The sequence below is a fragment of the Perca fluviatilis genome, chromosome 1 (genome assembly GCF_010015445.1).
Source record: "Perca fluviatilis chromosome 1, GENO_Pfluv_1.0, whole genome shotgun sequence".
Classification (NCBI taxonomy): domain Eukaryota; kingdom Metazoa; phylum Chordata; class Actinopteri; order Perciformes; family Percidae; genus Perca; species Perca fluviatilis.
Window position 1 is genome coordinate 23675710 of NC_053112.1, and position 17509 is coordinate 23693218.

The following is a 17509-nucleotide window of genomic DNA, read 5'->3' on the forward strand; positions in this document are numbered from 1 at the left end:
TATTCGCCTGCTCCAGAACAGCCTGGAGGCTGTAACCGCCAAAACATGAGTGTTTTGAATTGCTTGATTCCCTGGAGCACAAATCTGCCAAACAACATCCAACCTGCCAGTGGCTTTGAACCGAGGATGCCAAGATCTGCTGTGCTTTTAACTGCAGCAGCTCTGCCTGAAGCCTGACACGCCTTCACATCACCCTTTGGTCTAAGGAGGACTTTTATCACCATTAAATGTTTTTTGTTTAACATATTTTATTGATTTTCACTGTATTAACTGAATGAGAATGTACACATACATTGCTTCTTTATAATGTCCATGCATTATAAAAGCACAGTGTCGGAACAGATGTTAAAAAAACTATGCAGCCTTATAGCATTACTCTGTACAGCATACTGCTGTTGTACATGTTTTTTTTTCTTCATTTTTTGAAATAAAACAGGAAAAATATTTCTGATCTCTCTGTGAGTCTGCTGCTGCAGGGTCTGACCTAGTTAAATACAGAGATCCTATCTTCCCTACTTCTCTCCCCACTCTCCCAGGTGAGGCTAATGTCAGAGAAGAAAAAGATGGAGAGATGAAGAAGACAAAACATTTCTCCTTTTTCTGAAATGAGAAATTCAGTTTGAGTGAACAGACCTCTGCTGTGCATTTGTGGTCCATTTGAGTCTGGTGATGTGGTGATGTTTTTTTGAAAAAGCGATGCAAATATATATGTGTATACTGTGTCTGGCTGTATATGCATGTTAACTACAAATTCTAGCCGTATGTGTGAATGCTCTCTCTATCCAACTACCCCCTTAGCAGAGCCCCGCCCAGTTGTTGTGTTTAAAGATGAGCTACATACTCAATCATCACTGGATTACTCACATGTGACAGATTTGTTAGGTAATTTATTACATGTCATGTCTGGGTGGCTTAACGAGTGTGTAAGTATAACTGTCAACATTCTCTAGGAAAATACAAGTCACACACCTTCAGTATAGATACAGGGATTGTTAGCCTAGATTTTCCAGGTACAGTTGTTGTGCGGCATGAATACTTATGTATGCTACAGAGTAAAGAAGAAGCTCTAACAAAGCCAGGCTCTCTGGGATTTTTTTTTTTATTTACATCCACTGTAGCTGCAATAGAAATGTAAAAATTGAGAAGAATAGAGATAAAAGGACAGAAAATAAAGGATCATTGTCACTTCTCTACTGAGGAGAGAGAACGAGAGAGAGAGAGAGAGTTCACCAAATGTGGAAAAATGAAGAGAGACAGATGGTAGAGCAAAGAAAAAGTCCAGAGACAACTAAAACAAACTTTAAAAAAAAACCAAAAAACAACAACAAGCATTGCTATATATCTGTGCAACACATGCGCCTCAACTTTTGAAATCTTTTTGAAGTAAATGGAAAATAATTTGACCTCCTAATTAGCTTTCAGGTGGGCTTGGCAGCGACATTAGTTTTTCAGCAGTGCGTAGATGCAAGTCTATGTAACATGAATGATGACTACCAATCACACCATGTTGACACAGCCCTGAAACTCAAAAACGTTGAGTAATGTATTTGTCATGCTGCAGTTGTTGAGCAACACTGTATACTGAATATTGTGAGACGCAAATGATGCTACTGTTTTGCAATTACTGCTACAATACAGTTGCTAGGGAGGCTGACAGGCAGTATTTGTGTGTGTGTGTGTGTGTGTGTGGCAAACATGCATTCAGAGATACACTAAAAGTTTATCACAAAGTCCTCCTGCTCAATCTTATTACTTCTGAGGTGACCTGCAGTCAAATCATTAAACTATTCAAATACACGATGCAAATTCCTCATGGACATACATGCACCAACAGTTCTTAGGAAGTGAAGTGAAATTGACTCATTTTTCATAGGAAATGTATAATGTACTATGTGTCGTCCTAGAGGGCATGGCTAAAAGTTGTTGCTCAATTTGGTAGACATAGATTGTAGAAAAAAAATGTACATTCATCTTCCGAAAAAGTAAAAGTAAATGTACAAGTTCATTTCTTTCTCTTTGTTGTCTTCACTTTGACATCCCCTTTTTTTTCCACAATTAGAACCAGAGTCAACTTTACTGACCGTGCACACACACACACACACACACACACACACACACACACACACACACACACACACACACACACACACACACACACACACACACACACACACACACACACAACACACACACACACACACACACACACACACACACACACACACACACACACACACACACACACACACACACACACACACACTGAGAGGCCAATTAATTTATGGTTAGTGTTCAATCTCTAAGTCATTAAAGGCCCAAACTCTTTATCAGGTTGGACAACAGCAGTATTGTAAACAGCTGTCATTAAACTCCTCCTCACACCCCTTTAGTCCATGCTGAGTGCTATAGAGTCAATACCAGTTTAGTGCTGAACAAATCATTAATCTGCCCTTCTGGCCATAGCCCTATTGATCTAAATGGAAAAAGAGGGAGAAGATTGGCTTTGGACTTTCCTGAGAAAGAGTGGTACAACCTGAATATCTTATTTTCTCAGCTGAAAATGCTGCCAAGAGTGAGATTCCCACCACATGTGTCTAATTTAGTTTCACATATTTATCATAAACTTGTTTTCTAACTTTTACAGAATTTTACATAAAAACTCAATTAGCAAACAAAGAATACAGCAGATAATACCATAAATAAAATAATTATTGATGCAAGTTGATCTGCATTAGATATTTGATCAATTACAAATGTTCCGCATTTGAAAAGTTATAAACTTATACAGCTTTAAGTGAGCTGATCTTCTCCATTGAGGACCATCCTCTAAAAATATTTAAAGGAAATCTTTTGTGGTTTGTCATTTGAGCAAAGCTAGATTGAAAGAATTATACAGCTTATAGGGTTTTAAAAAGGTGTTGTTCCTGTCGCCTATTTGTTGTATAACTAGCTAGACAGTAACCATCTTGTTGCTGTACAATCATGCAAAACAAGTGTTGTGCAAAAGACAACAGAGGACCAAACAGAGATGGAGTGCTACATAAGTGTGGGGAGGGATTGGATGTGCAGGTGCATGAACTGACAACTGGATCAATCCACACTGAAGCTTTAATGTAGTGTGAGTCAGCAGTATAGAAACTGGAGGATGAGCAGAAAAGTGAAAAGGGGGAATATAGAGGATGGATCAGTTAGAGAAAAAAGAATGAGGGAGGAGAGAGTGAGGAGAAGGAGACAGTGACTTTGAGTGACATGCACAGAATTTGTTTAGTATCTGCAATTATATCATAATTATCCTGTTCACTTGTATTATTATATCAGATTTATTTGCTCCTTGTTGCTGTTTATACATATGTATGTTTGTTCTTTGGCAACACAGATGTATTTCTTTTGTCATGCCAATAAAGCAAACTGAGAAAGAAAGAGACAGAGAGAAGGGAGAGAAAGAACAGCAGTCTCTGCTTGTGTTTGTCTGAGCGAGCTCCAGAGATAAGATGAGTTTCTCTGCAGAGGCTTTGCTCTCTCTGTTTATTTTATTTATTTTATCTTTCTCCCCATTCTTCTAAGCCCTTAGCGTGCTGCCACCACAAAAATATTCCCCTATAAAGTGAATCATTTAATGCTTCTGCTTTGATATTTAGCGCTGTGACTGTTACCTGTGGATGCTTTTGTCATTCTGAGCCTCAGATTGCACCAGTGGGTAACAAGAAGCTCCGGGACGGGAGAGCATAAGAGGCTTTACAGAATATTCTAAATCACAAATGTGTACACAAAAATTGAAACGATTAGTCAATTATTTTGATTGGTCAATCAATTGAGTATTTTTTTCAAGCAAAGACGTCAAACATTTACTGGTTACAGCTTCTCAGATGTGGGGATTTTCTCTGACATATTCAATATTAAATGGAATATTTTTGGTTGTTTGAACCATTTGTTTGAAGATGTCAGCTTGGGCTCTGGGAAATTGTGATTGCAATTTCCACTATTTTCTGACATTTCTTAAATAAATAAAATAAAAAAATAAGGGAATGAAAGGGATGAATTTTTCATGAAATCAATAATCCATTGCTAATGTAGAGATATTACCTTTAAATAGTCTTCAGTTGTCGAGTGATGATCATTGCTACATTAATACCACTCTAGCAAAATACCATTACAGGGCAGCATAAACACTCTGTGTGTATTTGCATGTTTCTGCCTGCGTGTATTATTCAGCTCTTTTGGTAAGCAGTACTCTTCCTATGCACGCACGCACACACACACACACACACACACACACACACACACACACACACACACACACACACACACACACACACACACACACACACACACACAGTCCATCTGAAATGCTGAACAAAAACACCTGAGACTCCCCAATGTGAGAAACCCTCCCCTCCTCCCTGCTAATTTATCTTTAAGTCAAAACTGTATGTAAAACATTAACACTTGAAGCTTGACACACACAACTACAAATATATAAAAGCATTACAAACACACACATTTGTTTCCACCTGAGTCTAAACATGTAGCTGCTTGGATTACCAGGAATGTTGCGCTGGACAAAGGACAATGTAGGGAGGGACTGGAGCCTACACTGGAGACTTTGTGGAGGTATTCTCAATGAAACCCAGTAAGTTACATGCACGAAACCCCAACAGGTGAAACAGTGCGAGTGCCTGTGCTTCTGTTGCATGTCTGAATTTCCTGAATGAAAGGAAAATGGCATTGGAAATTAGAAAGACGACGATATTTTATCAAGGGGGTATTTTAATGTGAACATTTGGATTTAGAGTGAAGATCAACATTTAGACTACGGTTTAGGACAAGAGCAGAGGGTTAAAACCAGGTAGTGGTGATGGATGAGGTTAGCTGTTAATAAAAGAGTGCTGTCAGCAAAGATCCTTACGAGTGTTTTGATCCCAACTTTTCCATGTAAGTGCGGGTGTGTGTGTGTATACGTATACAGTAAGCCCATTAAACAAGGAAAACTTGAAATACATCTTGATTATGAGTAATTATGAGTGTTCTATTACATTGTGTGTGAATCAGTGCTAAAACTGCATCTGTTATTACGAAGAAAAACATCGCCAAGAACATGACAAAACAATTTAGCTCCAGTACTTGAAGATCACAAAGCTGCAAGCAAAGCAATGGTTGTATCCTGCTGACTGATGCACAACATTCAGTCAATGCTCTACATGTGGGGGTGGGGGTGTCAGTGTGCGATGTGTGATATCAGAAAAAAGGCACAATCTGGTCTAAAAGTTAAACCAAAGAGCTGTTCTTGTACTTTATATCCCTGTACACGTGGTTACCAATGCTTGAGAGAGAGAGAAAGTAAAAAGAAAGCTCAATGTTTGTGTGGACAAGTGTTTAAAAATCCAAATATAAGCCAAACAGCATAAGTGGCACACTGAAGTGTAATTAAGAGAAGCTGTTACAACAAGTAGGCAGGTGCGTAAGTTTATTAGTTTATTTGCTCTCTGCGTACCAACCACCTGTTCTGAACTCTTAAGTGTTTGACAGCTGCTTACACCGTATGTTTGAACAAAAAGCACTACTGCTTCACATCAAAACAAGGAAGTCTGCATTCACCCACAGAAGTCAAACCAAGTGCTTCCTCTTTAGCCCTGCAACAGACAGCGTAACACAGGCCACTGGGGCTGCAACAAAGGATAATTGTGGTTCAGAAAACAGTAAAAACAATATCCCTCATAATTTCCCAGAGCCCAAGGTGACATCTTCAGACTTCTTGTTTTGTCTAACCAACAGTCTAAAACCCCAAACCATTAATCTACAATGATATATATACCAGATAAAAGCAACAAATCGTCATATTTCCGAAGCTGGAACCTGAGAATTTCTAACATTTTTGCTTGATAATAAAAAACATTAATCCATTATCAATTTTTTGCGGATTAATTTTTTTGTTGACTAATGGTTTTAGGTCTGCAGTCCACTGATTTAGCATTTGGGATGGTTCAGTCATGTTAATAATAATAATAATAATAATACATTTTATTTGTAAAGCACTTTTCATAAAAGAATCTCAAAGTGCTACAGAAACCACATGTTTCCCTTGAATTATCATCATCGGTTTGATTCATCTTCAAAGAAAAGCACAGCACACTGACTCATATGTAGCAGCACAAACACATAAACTCTGGCTCATTCAAGTCTGTCTTCTCACAGCCAAAGTGTGCTGTGTCTAGCGTTTTGACTGTCCCCTTAGTGTCATCAAACTCATGTCCAGTGAAAAGAAAAAGAAAGTCTTTCTTTAACAAAGTGCTTTGTCTCTCTCCTAAGCGACTGTTTGTCAGCCCTTTTGCTGTCGGCCTTTGAATGGGGGCATGGTGTTCGTTAGCGGCAGACCCTCAGCAGGTGGTCTGGACCCTGCTTCTTTTCAGCTGTTGCATGCATATTTTGTCATTCAAATGTTGTATTCTGTGCCAACAATAACTCAAACATTTTCTAAAAGGAAAACAAGTATAAGAAGTTCACAGAGAATATGACTTTAAAACTACAGTATATTAAAGGTGCAATATGTAATACCGACAGCTAGTGTTTAAAATAGTTACTGCAGTACAAATTCAAAATACTGGAGAGTGTCGTCTCCCCCACCTCCTCCTCCCCAGACTCGAAGTTCACGTTGGTTGCCAGGCTGAGACCGCAGCATCCACAACAATGTTGCTAGACGCTTGTCTCACATAGCCAGACATTACTTCACAGCACAGCGGAGCAGCCAATGTTAGAAGCTGGCTATATTGACAGTCACAAGTACTGTAACCAGTACTCACGCGGAGCTCTGTACTCAACTGACAGACACACTTTTTCGGCTTAGAATTACGGTAGGAACCACTAAAAACACAAAACCTTGCCATGCTCTCAACCCATCCCACTGATCAAACTTTATTGGCTTAGAATTACGGCAACAATCGCTAAACACACTGCAAGCTCACAGTCCTCTCCCCGATTTACAGCCCCCCTCTCTTGGCTTAAAATAACTCACTGTTGTCAGCTACGGCCGGTGAACAGGCTAACGTTACATGTTGTAAAGAGCCGTGACCCGCTTGCCTGGTCCTCCGATAATATTAGCAGTGTTAGCATAGCGGCGTTAGCCAGGACAAGTCGGGATACCTTTACTGGCTGTGTCTCAATTTGTTTTTGCGAGTAACCAACTCGGGTACTCTAGCTATATAATTCAATGCGAGTACACAAATGTTGAAATGACCCGTCCATTGTAGCTGTGATAAATCAGCCTGAAGCTAATGCTTAGCTACCTGTTCAGGAGGAAATTAGCCAACTCGGCGTCCTTTTGGGCTCTAAGCTGTCTCCATCTTTCAAATACATCTCCAATATTTATTGGATGGTTTGTTACGTCTCTGGTCATGCAAGTGTTAGAAAAAAGCCGTTTTTTTAGGTTTGCTGCTTTCATGGCCTCAACGTTACAGCTGTAGCGTGCTCCGTTTACGTTTTTACAAGTATATCTGGCAACCCGGCCTGGCTGTCAAACTGGGCAGTTGCTAACAACACACAGGCCAAAACACAAACGGAAATTTCAAAAAGGAGAAAATACTGGCATAAGCATTGTTGTCAGAAAATATAGTATTTCAACTTAGCATGTTTCCTTAATATCTGATGATGGATTGGGTTCATTTTTGGATTTATTACAGTAAATATATTACATATTGGACCTTTAACTCTGGGGAAATGTATTTGTGTTAAGATAATTGTTTGTTTTGTCTAGAGACTATTCTTTCGTCTCTGACAGTATCAATGTATTAGACAGTATGACAGAAATCATAGAGAGGAGTGACTGTTCTAACTCTAACAGATTAACCTCCATTCAACCAGTACAGCTAAGTACTGCATGTTAATCTAGTTATTCTAGTCCTGGTGTACACACTACACCGTCAAAGACGCTTGGCTAAATGTCCATCTTGTTTACGGAATACACATTACTGTAAAAAGCAACTATGTTCAACTATATGACCAAAAGCAAAACTCTTTTAGTGGAAAATAAGTTTTGTTTTTGGTTGCCCAGGGACAATCAACAGAGATTTTTTCTGCTCAGCTGAAGAATAGTAAATCTCACTATGCAATGTCCAGTCAAAGAACAGGAGCATTCAAAACAACTATAGAGTCTGACGTCACGTGTTGCCATTGAAATCCCCACAATACAAATAAAACTCACCTTGCCTCTCTATTTTTGGAATAATGAATGGATATTAGAAGGTGCTAAAAGGTACAGCAAGTATCTGTTGTATTGTCAACAGCAATTTCTTCTAAATTTTCTAGATGATATAAATATATATATAAAATGATGACACTGCCACAAAGACAACCTTTTAACTGACTGAGTTTTTTATTGTTTACTGTAACATTATTGACATCTAAAACTTTCTAGTAGTAAATCAAATTTCTTTAAATACAATTAAATCATTCCATGTTGTGTGTATTATGTTTACAATTTCAGTGGGGTTGGATTAAAAAACAACGTAATCTATATGGTATAAACTTCCCTTTTACACTGAACTATGTCCTGAATAAACAGAGTGGAATAGCTTTAATTACAGTAATAAAGCATAATTATTTGAGACGGTTTCCAAATAACTTAATATTAGGCTACTGAGGAAGTTAAATACAAATGACACAATGATTCACACCTACCTACACTGTCTTACACTACGTGCCAAATATCATTCTCCTCAGCCCTGTTAGACAACTAACCTGTTTTCCCATATTCCTCTATCTTTTCCGATCTATCTGTACTATATCTGTCCTGTTCCCTGCACACTTCTTTTGATCTCAGTCACTCTGTCATTCCCTCTCCTTGCAGCCACCCTGGTTTCCAATTAATCCCATTACCATCAGAGAGATGTTAAACTGCAACAGAGCCACCAGTGACTGAGGAAGGTAGAGAAAATGATAACAAGGGATACTGGCAGCAGACAGGAACAAGAAGAGAGTGAACAGAAGAGACAGGAGAGTGTAGCGTGATGACACAGACAGCTGAGCAAGACAGACAGGGAAGCTCTGAGGCAGGGTCAACTCCATGCAACACACACACACACACACACACACACACACACACACACACACACACACACACACACACACACACACACACACACACACACACACACACACACACACACACAGGGACAATGGATTCTGCACTGCTGCTGAACTGTCCCCCTTTACCTCGCCAGTCTTTAACCCACTCCTTAACATATAACCATCTCTGCTTATGTTTTTGCCTCTCTTTTACTGAACCCTCACGTCTCGCTATTGAGTTGTTTCTCTATTTTGTTCTCATTCTGTCAAGTGATCTTTCATCCCCCCCATTTTCCAGCTGGATGGGTGCAGTCTGGTTGCTTACCCCGTTTACTAGTGAGGGGAGTCCATGGTCAGCAGTCCCTCTCTTTCCACCAGCAAAATCCTCATCCACTGAAGTCATCCACTGTTCCCTGCTCACCGGGTCTAAGTCCGTTGTCTTGGCTCACATCCCACACAGGTGTTCCCTTACGAGGCAAGAGTCGGGATAGTCCAAAGGGTGAGTCCCTGTTAGTGGTATAGTCCAAAGAGAGGCTGAGGAGCGAAGCAAGATGTATCGTTCACTTTAAAACACTGCACCGGCTGCCTGGCTTCTTCTACACCAACAGACTGCAGCTCTCTCTCTCTCTCTCTCTCTCTCTCTCTCTCTCTCTCTCTCTCTCTCTCTCTCTCTGTGTAACACACACACACACACATACACACACACACACACACACACACACACACACACACACACACACACACACACACACACACACACACAAACACACACACACACACACACACAAACACAAGCACAGACTCTGCACCTCACACACTTTCCCTCTCTCGCTGACTGGTTCGCTAGCTGACTTGCATTCACACAGTGAGAGAGCTCAGATCAGGCAACAGTTGTTGAATTCATGGCCACTCCTCCCCCTTCCCACCCTTGCAGATCGTTGCTTAGCAACTGGCTTCTGTGGGCGGGGCCTGTGAGAGTCCTCACATTGCTGCACACTCTGCTCTCGGCTGCCGCCTACTCAGGCTATATTTGCATATCAAGTCCTGCCTGGCTCTGTGTCAGAGGCCAGTGTCTGTGTGGGCTGTGTGTGGAGAGGGGGAATGAGGTGATTGTTGTCACTTTAAACTCAAACAGTTTGTCTTCAGTGATGCAGCAAAAAGAAAAGACATACTGGTTAGTCACAATGGGGAAGGAGAGAAGGAGAGAGTTGATGGCAAAGCAGCCAGAGGCATTTGTTTGTTGTTCAGAAAATAACAGCAGCAATTTGTCCTTTAAAAAACAGGAGAAAACACCAATTAAGCTGTATCATTACAGTTAGGAGCTTAAACTAAACATTAATCAGCAAAATATTTCAATAATGGATACTTTTTAAGTAACAACTGGTTCCAGGTTCCCCAAGGTGAATACTTGTTTGGTTTTCTTAAGTCTTGTTATTAAACTGAATTTATTTGGGTTTTGGACTGTTAGTCAGACATTTTTTTTTGCCATTTGGATATGCCAACTTGGACTTTAAAATATTTAGAAGATTGTGTTGTAATATTCTTTACTATTTTCTGACATTTGATGGACAATTAACTAATTAATCAAGAAAATAACTAACAGATTAATCAATAATAAAAATAATATTTAGTTGGAGCGCTATACAGCATTATAACCACCACAATCCAATCATAATCATATTATATAAACTGTATCCCCCCACTCTAGCATAAACTCCCAACAATCCAGTTACTTCTCATATCCCAAACAGACATACAATACATGTCCATGTTTCGATGATTATTTGATTGAAAGTGGAGAAAATCCTCAAATCTCTTTTGAAATCAAAAATGCATGGTGTACAATATACACATAAAGCTGTTTTTCGTGGTTCCTGAGAAGTTAACATTTTACAGATTGATGTGATAATTGAGAAATGATGTGCCAAAACTCAAAGTCTTCATATTTATAAAATAGTGGATTATATAAACATATTGGTATTTTTATAATATGATGTGCAGAATGGAACCTCCAAATTCCCTTTGCACCAACCCCTCTGAAGAGCAAAACTATTTTGCTATGCTCAATTGCAAAAACAACTTTTTTTCTGCTGTGCCATCTTCTACATTTCTTAAAAATTTCACAGAACTTAAGGTCTTACTGATGTGCCCTAAAGCATTTAATCTATTCCTCAAAGAGTCTACAGAAGTTTGAAATAAATGTATAGGGAAATATTCTCAGAGTGGGCTCTTCATAATGTTTACCAAAAATTCTCTTTAAACTCTTATCTCAGTTCTGCAGGGAATATCAATCATTCTTTCAGCTGCCACTCTATGCCTTACTCCTTTTAAATTGGTCCTATTCTAGTTGGATGCTGACCAGACCCTCTTAGAGGGATACTTGGAGTCAGCACTCGAGAGCCCAGAATTCTTCTAATTAGAGCTCCAAAAATGTGATTATCATGTGTGGTAATATTGTTTGGTGGTGTCAGTCCCTATGGAGCTTTTTTGCATTCCAAATTCAACTTGTTTTAAAGACAATATTGCATATTGTTAGCCTAGTGAAAAGGTGAATGTGGCTGTAGTTTACTGGCTGGTTTACATTATGATCCTAATTTCAACCAACTCTACACCCTCATGGGCCACAACTGACATGTGGAGCATTACCATATGACGGCAGACCCAGTGCTGTTACATAGCACCTTGAGCCTGTTTTAACCAGTATATCTGTGTCCTTGTGAAGCTGTACGTCTTCCACAAAGAGAACAAGATGACCTGGTTTCAGTTGTGCTGCACAAAGCAATAAAGAGGGAGGATAAAGTGTTGTTTCTACAAACAGATTACCAGTAGGAATTTTATATCTAAACATGTACTACTGCTCCTTATATTTGGTCTAGAACTGACTCATGAATTTGGATGATTATTCAAATTACTGTAATATATGCATTCATGTTTATGAATTCCTTTGAACATTAACCCCTTAAGAGTAAGTCTGGATGTATTATTTTTTGTTAGTTTGTTTTCACTTTGTTCTGTATTTGTTAATATACATTGTAAAGAATTGATCACAAACAAGATTATATTTCACTGTGAATAATTTCTCAGATGTATTTGCTTTATTTCTGCATTATATACAAGCCGCTATTATGATCCACTCTCAATATTGTTATCTGAGAACATCCCTGCCTCTCATATTTTTGTTGTCCTATTTTTATTTAGGACCTGACTTTATATAAGGACCTGTTCCCCATGCTGTTGAAACATAAATCACACACACACACACACACACACACACACACACACACACACACACACACACACACACACACACACACACACACACACACACACACACACACACACACACACACACACACACACACACACACACTCCACTGCCATCACAACAAATCCCCTCCGGTCTGTGTGCCACTAACAAAAAAAGAGAAGGATGATAGTTTATTTATATATTATTTATATATAGCTGTATGCTACTTTTGTGGATTCATTTTCACCTTCTGGCTGTTTATAGCTTGAATAATATATATGTCTTTAAATTATATTAACCTATTTTGTCATTATAATGATGATACAATCTGGGAGTATGCATATCTGTTTGCAAGCTTGTGTTTATATGGTGTGAGCTCAGGTTTCACCACTTCATGTCTTCCAGTTACTGGACTCAGCAGCCACTGGCAGGAGCTAATGGCAGCTGAGCCAAAACTTAATCCTGCTAAAATTACAAGGAAATGTTAGTGAACTTATTACCTTCTTGCTATTTCTCTCCATCTTCCGCCTGTTGACATGTTTTCAGTGTTTATTTCATGACTCATACTCTGCATGCCGGCTAATCTCTGTGTCGCATATAGTATGTGTCAGAGACACTTCTGATGTCCTGATGCTTGATCTGAGTACTCTCAACGCTGATGGAGTGATGAAAAGAAGAGGGAGAGGTGGTGAGAAAGATGAAGAGGAGGAGAGAGATATGATCCAAGTGGAGGGAGCCAAATAAAACCTAATTATGTGGAAAGGAATGCACCCTTCCTACAGTCTCCTTTCTTTCTCTCTCACTCCTGCTCTCTTTCTCCTTCACTTTTAAAAGACGTTGGCAGTGGCTCAGCCAATGGCCTGTGGCTATTTGTTTTTGTGCAATTTGTTGGAGGGCTGGCCCCTTTCCCCCTTTTCAAAGAAGCCATTTACAATTCTATTCATGTCTACCTGCCTTATTCAGACGGCAACACATTGTTATGGACCAAGGGCCTGGTTAACATGGTTAAGTTAACGCTATTCAGAGAGGAGAAGATATTATTACATTACTTTCTGTAATGGTTATAAAGGAGTGAAGTAAAATTAAAGGGTTGAGAAACCTGCATTATATTCCTCATTGATTAATGGACACAGGGCTAAAGCCAACACAGCTACACCCTTAAGTACATTCACACATACTGTACAGTAGTAATAAATAAAAAACTAACATGTGTGTGTTGCAGCTGAAACAGCTCTGTGGGGATTCTCAACCAGCTGCTGGGGTTCGCAATGCAGCAAGACGAATGATAGAGAGGAAGAGGGTGGGGGTAGAGATGGATGGAGCGAGAGAGGGAGAGGCCCGTTAGCATATGGGAGGGAAAGGAGAGCAGAAGAAGCTTACAAGAAATAGACGAGGCAGGGTTACACTACCAACAACTGCTTATGTGGGATGAGTGCTGTGAGAATGCCAAAGACTGCTGCTACTTCTGTGGACATATGAGAAAAGAAGTTCAAATGCATGTCCAGATTCACATTTGCTGTAAACACGCATGTATGCACTGCCACACATGTGTACTCAGAAGTTTACCTGTGACAAGTAAATTTAATTTCAGATCATTAGCCACCAATGGTATGGAACCACTACCCTTGGGTATTCACTATTATATGCTGCAGTTGATTCTCCAGCCTACTGAATTCCTATGCTGCTCCTGCCCCCGATAATTTCCATAACCCTAGTCTGAATCATGGCATGGACTGATCAGACTACTAGACCGTGGCACATTCACAGATTTGATCCTTTAAAATGAATGTATAATTTCTTGCATAATTGATAGGATAACCACACATAATTTGAAATGTTGCACTTTCGATGCCATTATTATCCTCTATCATTATATAAGATTGGAGTTTGGAGGAGTATATTTAAAGCCGACATCTGTTACAGAGCCTAGGATCTGGCAATATTCATGCACTAAATGCACAACTCTGTGAAATTCACTATAATGATGCGGTGAGAGGAGGGGGTCAGATAGAGTGTGAGTGAGCGAGTGAGAAATTGAAAAGGCTGAAAACTGCAGTATAATTTCTGTTGCTTTCTTGAGTTCCCCAAACTCGACAGAAAAAGTGAGACCATGAATAGCTGAGTATCATTATGTATGATGAAAGAAGATGAATTTTACAAGAGGAAAGGACAAATGAAGAGAAGGGGGAAATATAAAAGTCAAATGAAGAGAATGACAGAGCAGAGAAATACATCTGTGCAATATGAAATTTCAATTTAGTTTCACAACATCATGAGGCAATAAACACAGACTGTACACATACCCTGTATAGACAAACACAGAATAGATATAAATACACACACATTCTCACAAACATACACTAGCTATAATAAAAAAAATAAAAAAATAAAGCTATAAATAAATACTGTCAAACAAAAAGAATGAACAATGATCTAATATCAACTTCCTCACACTTCTTTTTACATGTCATTTAGATGACGCTTTTATCCAAAGCGACTTACAATTGCTACATATGTCAGAGGTCGCACGCCTCTGGAGCAACTAGGGGTTAAGTGTCTTGCTCAGGGACACATTGGTTGATGTATCGCAGTGGGAATCAAACCCGGATCTCCCACACCAAAAGCACGTGTCATATCCACTGCGCCATCACACCCACCCACTTCTTCTTGCACTTAATCTATGCAACAATATACACCATTGTGTGTAGTCATTACAACTCATACAGAAGTCGCAAGCAAAAGTATTACAGTATTCCATGGATCTATGCAACATTATCTCCTTTTACTGCAGATCTAGTATGATATGAACAACTTTGTCTTTAAAATATGAGCAATAGTCTTAACAACGAGGTCTGATCTGCTTGTACAGAACTGTAGTGAAATTGAAATATACCGTAAGTAGTAATGTATCCAGTAACAGAATATTTAGATGAAATCCTGCAGGTCAAATATGTAAAGAATGAGACACATCTATCTATTGGTGATTATATGGCTGTAATATGAGTGAAACCAGGCTACTGGGTCAGTGTTGTCTGCAGGGAAAACTCACACCCAGTAGTTGAGGTATTGATTACAGTTCATATGGTGAGAATACATGTTTACGGAAGGACACAATGTACTCTGACACACGCACGCACGCAAGCACACACGCATGCTGCGAGAGTATATTATATGCAGCAATGATGCAAATGACAGTGTTATTGAGCGCTCCACAGGAAAAACATTTTCCCAGTCATTACACGTACAAAACCTTGTTAAGCGGACACGATAAGTTCTATTTCGTATAGGCCTCGCCCTCTAAGCCATGCTATGGGTTTATCCCTTCGCGCATGCGCAGTTGTGAAGATTTTCTTTCCTGCCCTTGCGTGCCGCACGGGCTTCAACTACGTCCGCAATTACTGTATAAAAACAGGGCGGACCCGTTGCTCTGCTCCCACTTTTTCTTCAAGCAAGAGCAGTTATGAAGAAGGTAATGAAGACTACCAGCTCCAGCGGCATCTGTCTTTTTCCCCGGGGGGGGGGGGGGGGGCCCGGGGCGGGGGGGGGGCGGGCGGCGGGGGGGGGGCCGGGGGGGGGGGGGGGGGGGGGGGGGGGGCCCCCCCCGGGGGCCTCCGCCGGGGCCCGGGGGGGCGGCCTTTCTAAAGAGCTTCAACGGGCGGGCAGACGCTTTTCTGGCCTTTGAGGTCGACGGAGAGGGGACGGCAGCTGGGCGGACCGACGGACACCGTCCGACGCCCTGGAACCGCTGGAAGAGGGCGTCTCGACGGGCACGAAGTCCGATGACTTCGTCTCGAACGCACCGACTCTCTCACCGGTTTTCCTTCCTCCCCACTGGGAGGACTGGATCTGGAGACAGGGATCGATGCCTTTCCGCTACGGCTCTCCCAGTCTCCAGAACGGCCAGGGGCACCGCCTCAGCGGTCTTCCCCTCTGCCGCAGGTGGCTCCACCCTCCACCACCAAGGCTCTTTTTATGGACCTGCCGGAGATCATAAAACGGGCGGCGGACCAGAGGGGCATAGCGCATCCAGCGGAGCCTCCAGCCCCCTCTCGCGGCCTCCTGAGCGGTGACATCTACTCTCAGGAGCCACCGTCCAAACGGGCCCCACTCTGGCCGCGCTTCACGGAGCTTCGGCCGTTCGTGGAGGAGGCTCTCTCTCAGCCAGGGAAACTGAGGGCGCCAGTCTCGCGCTATGCCCCGTTCACACGGGTTCATGGCGACACAGAGGCAGGCTTTCCTTCGGTCCCCCCTCTGGAGCAGAGCCTGGCGTCAATCCTGCTTCCGAAGGCTACCTTCTTTGGCCACCGGAAGCCGACCCCCCCGTCCCAGCGCCCAAGTCACTGACCGGTCTCACCTGTGTGCGGCCCAGGGCTTAGCGGCGCAAAACAACATAGCCTTGCTAGTCTCCGCCGTCTCCGCCATGGCCATCAACCCGGAGGCGCTTCCTCCGGAGCTAGCCACGGAGATCGGCAAGGCTATGACCACCATCCTCACCCTCACCACAGCGACCACGGTGGCGTTGTCGAGGATCCAGGCGTGGCAGACTGTGGCCCAGCGAAATATCTAGCTCCACATGTCACAGCTACCCACGGAGGTCAGGCGCGAGCTTGACCCCTCCCATAAACTGCCTGGAGCTGTCCACGGTGCTGAAGGTCTTGAAGCACTTCGCCCCGAGGTTAGCAGGGAGACATGTTGTGGTGCAGACAGACAATGTCACAGCAGCGGCATTCATAAATCGCCAGGGCGGCGTACGCTCGGCCCGGCTATTGGAAATAGCCAGGAGCCTCCTGCTGTGGTCTCACCGTCATCTGCTGTCCCTCAGGGCCGTCCACATCCCCGGGATACTAAACCGGGCGGCAGACCTAATGTCGAGGGGGGGACCCTCTCACAACGAGTGGAAATTGAATCCCACTATCGTTCGGAAGCTGTGGAGCAGGTTCGGGGAAGCGGAGGTGGACCTGTTCGCCTCACGAGAAAACACACTCTGTGGTTTTCCTTGAGCTCACGGGACAACCCACCCCTGGGCGCGGACGCTTTCACCCACCATCCCTGGACCAGAACCCTCCTATACGCTTTCCCCCCGGTCCCTCTGATCCCTCGCCTCCTGGAACGCATCCAGGAGGAAGGCCTGTTGGTCATCCTGGTGGCACCGGAGCGCACAAACGCATCCTGGTTCCCGACGCTGGTCCAGCTGCTGGCGGCTCC

The 17509-nt window shown here is 42.0% G+C and overlaps 1 protein-coding gene across 2 annotated transcripts in view; it reads right to left on the bottom strand.

The window, feature by feature from the left end:
- Positions 1-9730, bottom strand: part of rab11fip4b (RAB11 family interacting protein 4 (class II) b) — a 28103-nt gene extending 18373 nt beyond the window's left edge. For both annotated transcript variants that reach the window (XM_039797373.1, XM_039797366.1), the window contains exon 1: positions 9383-9730. In XM_039797373.1, coding sequence (XP_039653307.1) covers positions 9383-9460 — 78 coding nt within the window. In that variant the 5' untranslated portion in view covers positions 9461-9730. The remainder of the gene's footprint in view (positions 1-9382) is intronic.
- Between the last annotated feature and the right edge of the window lie 7779 nt (positions 9731-17509).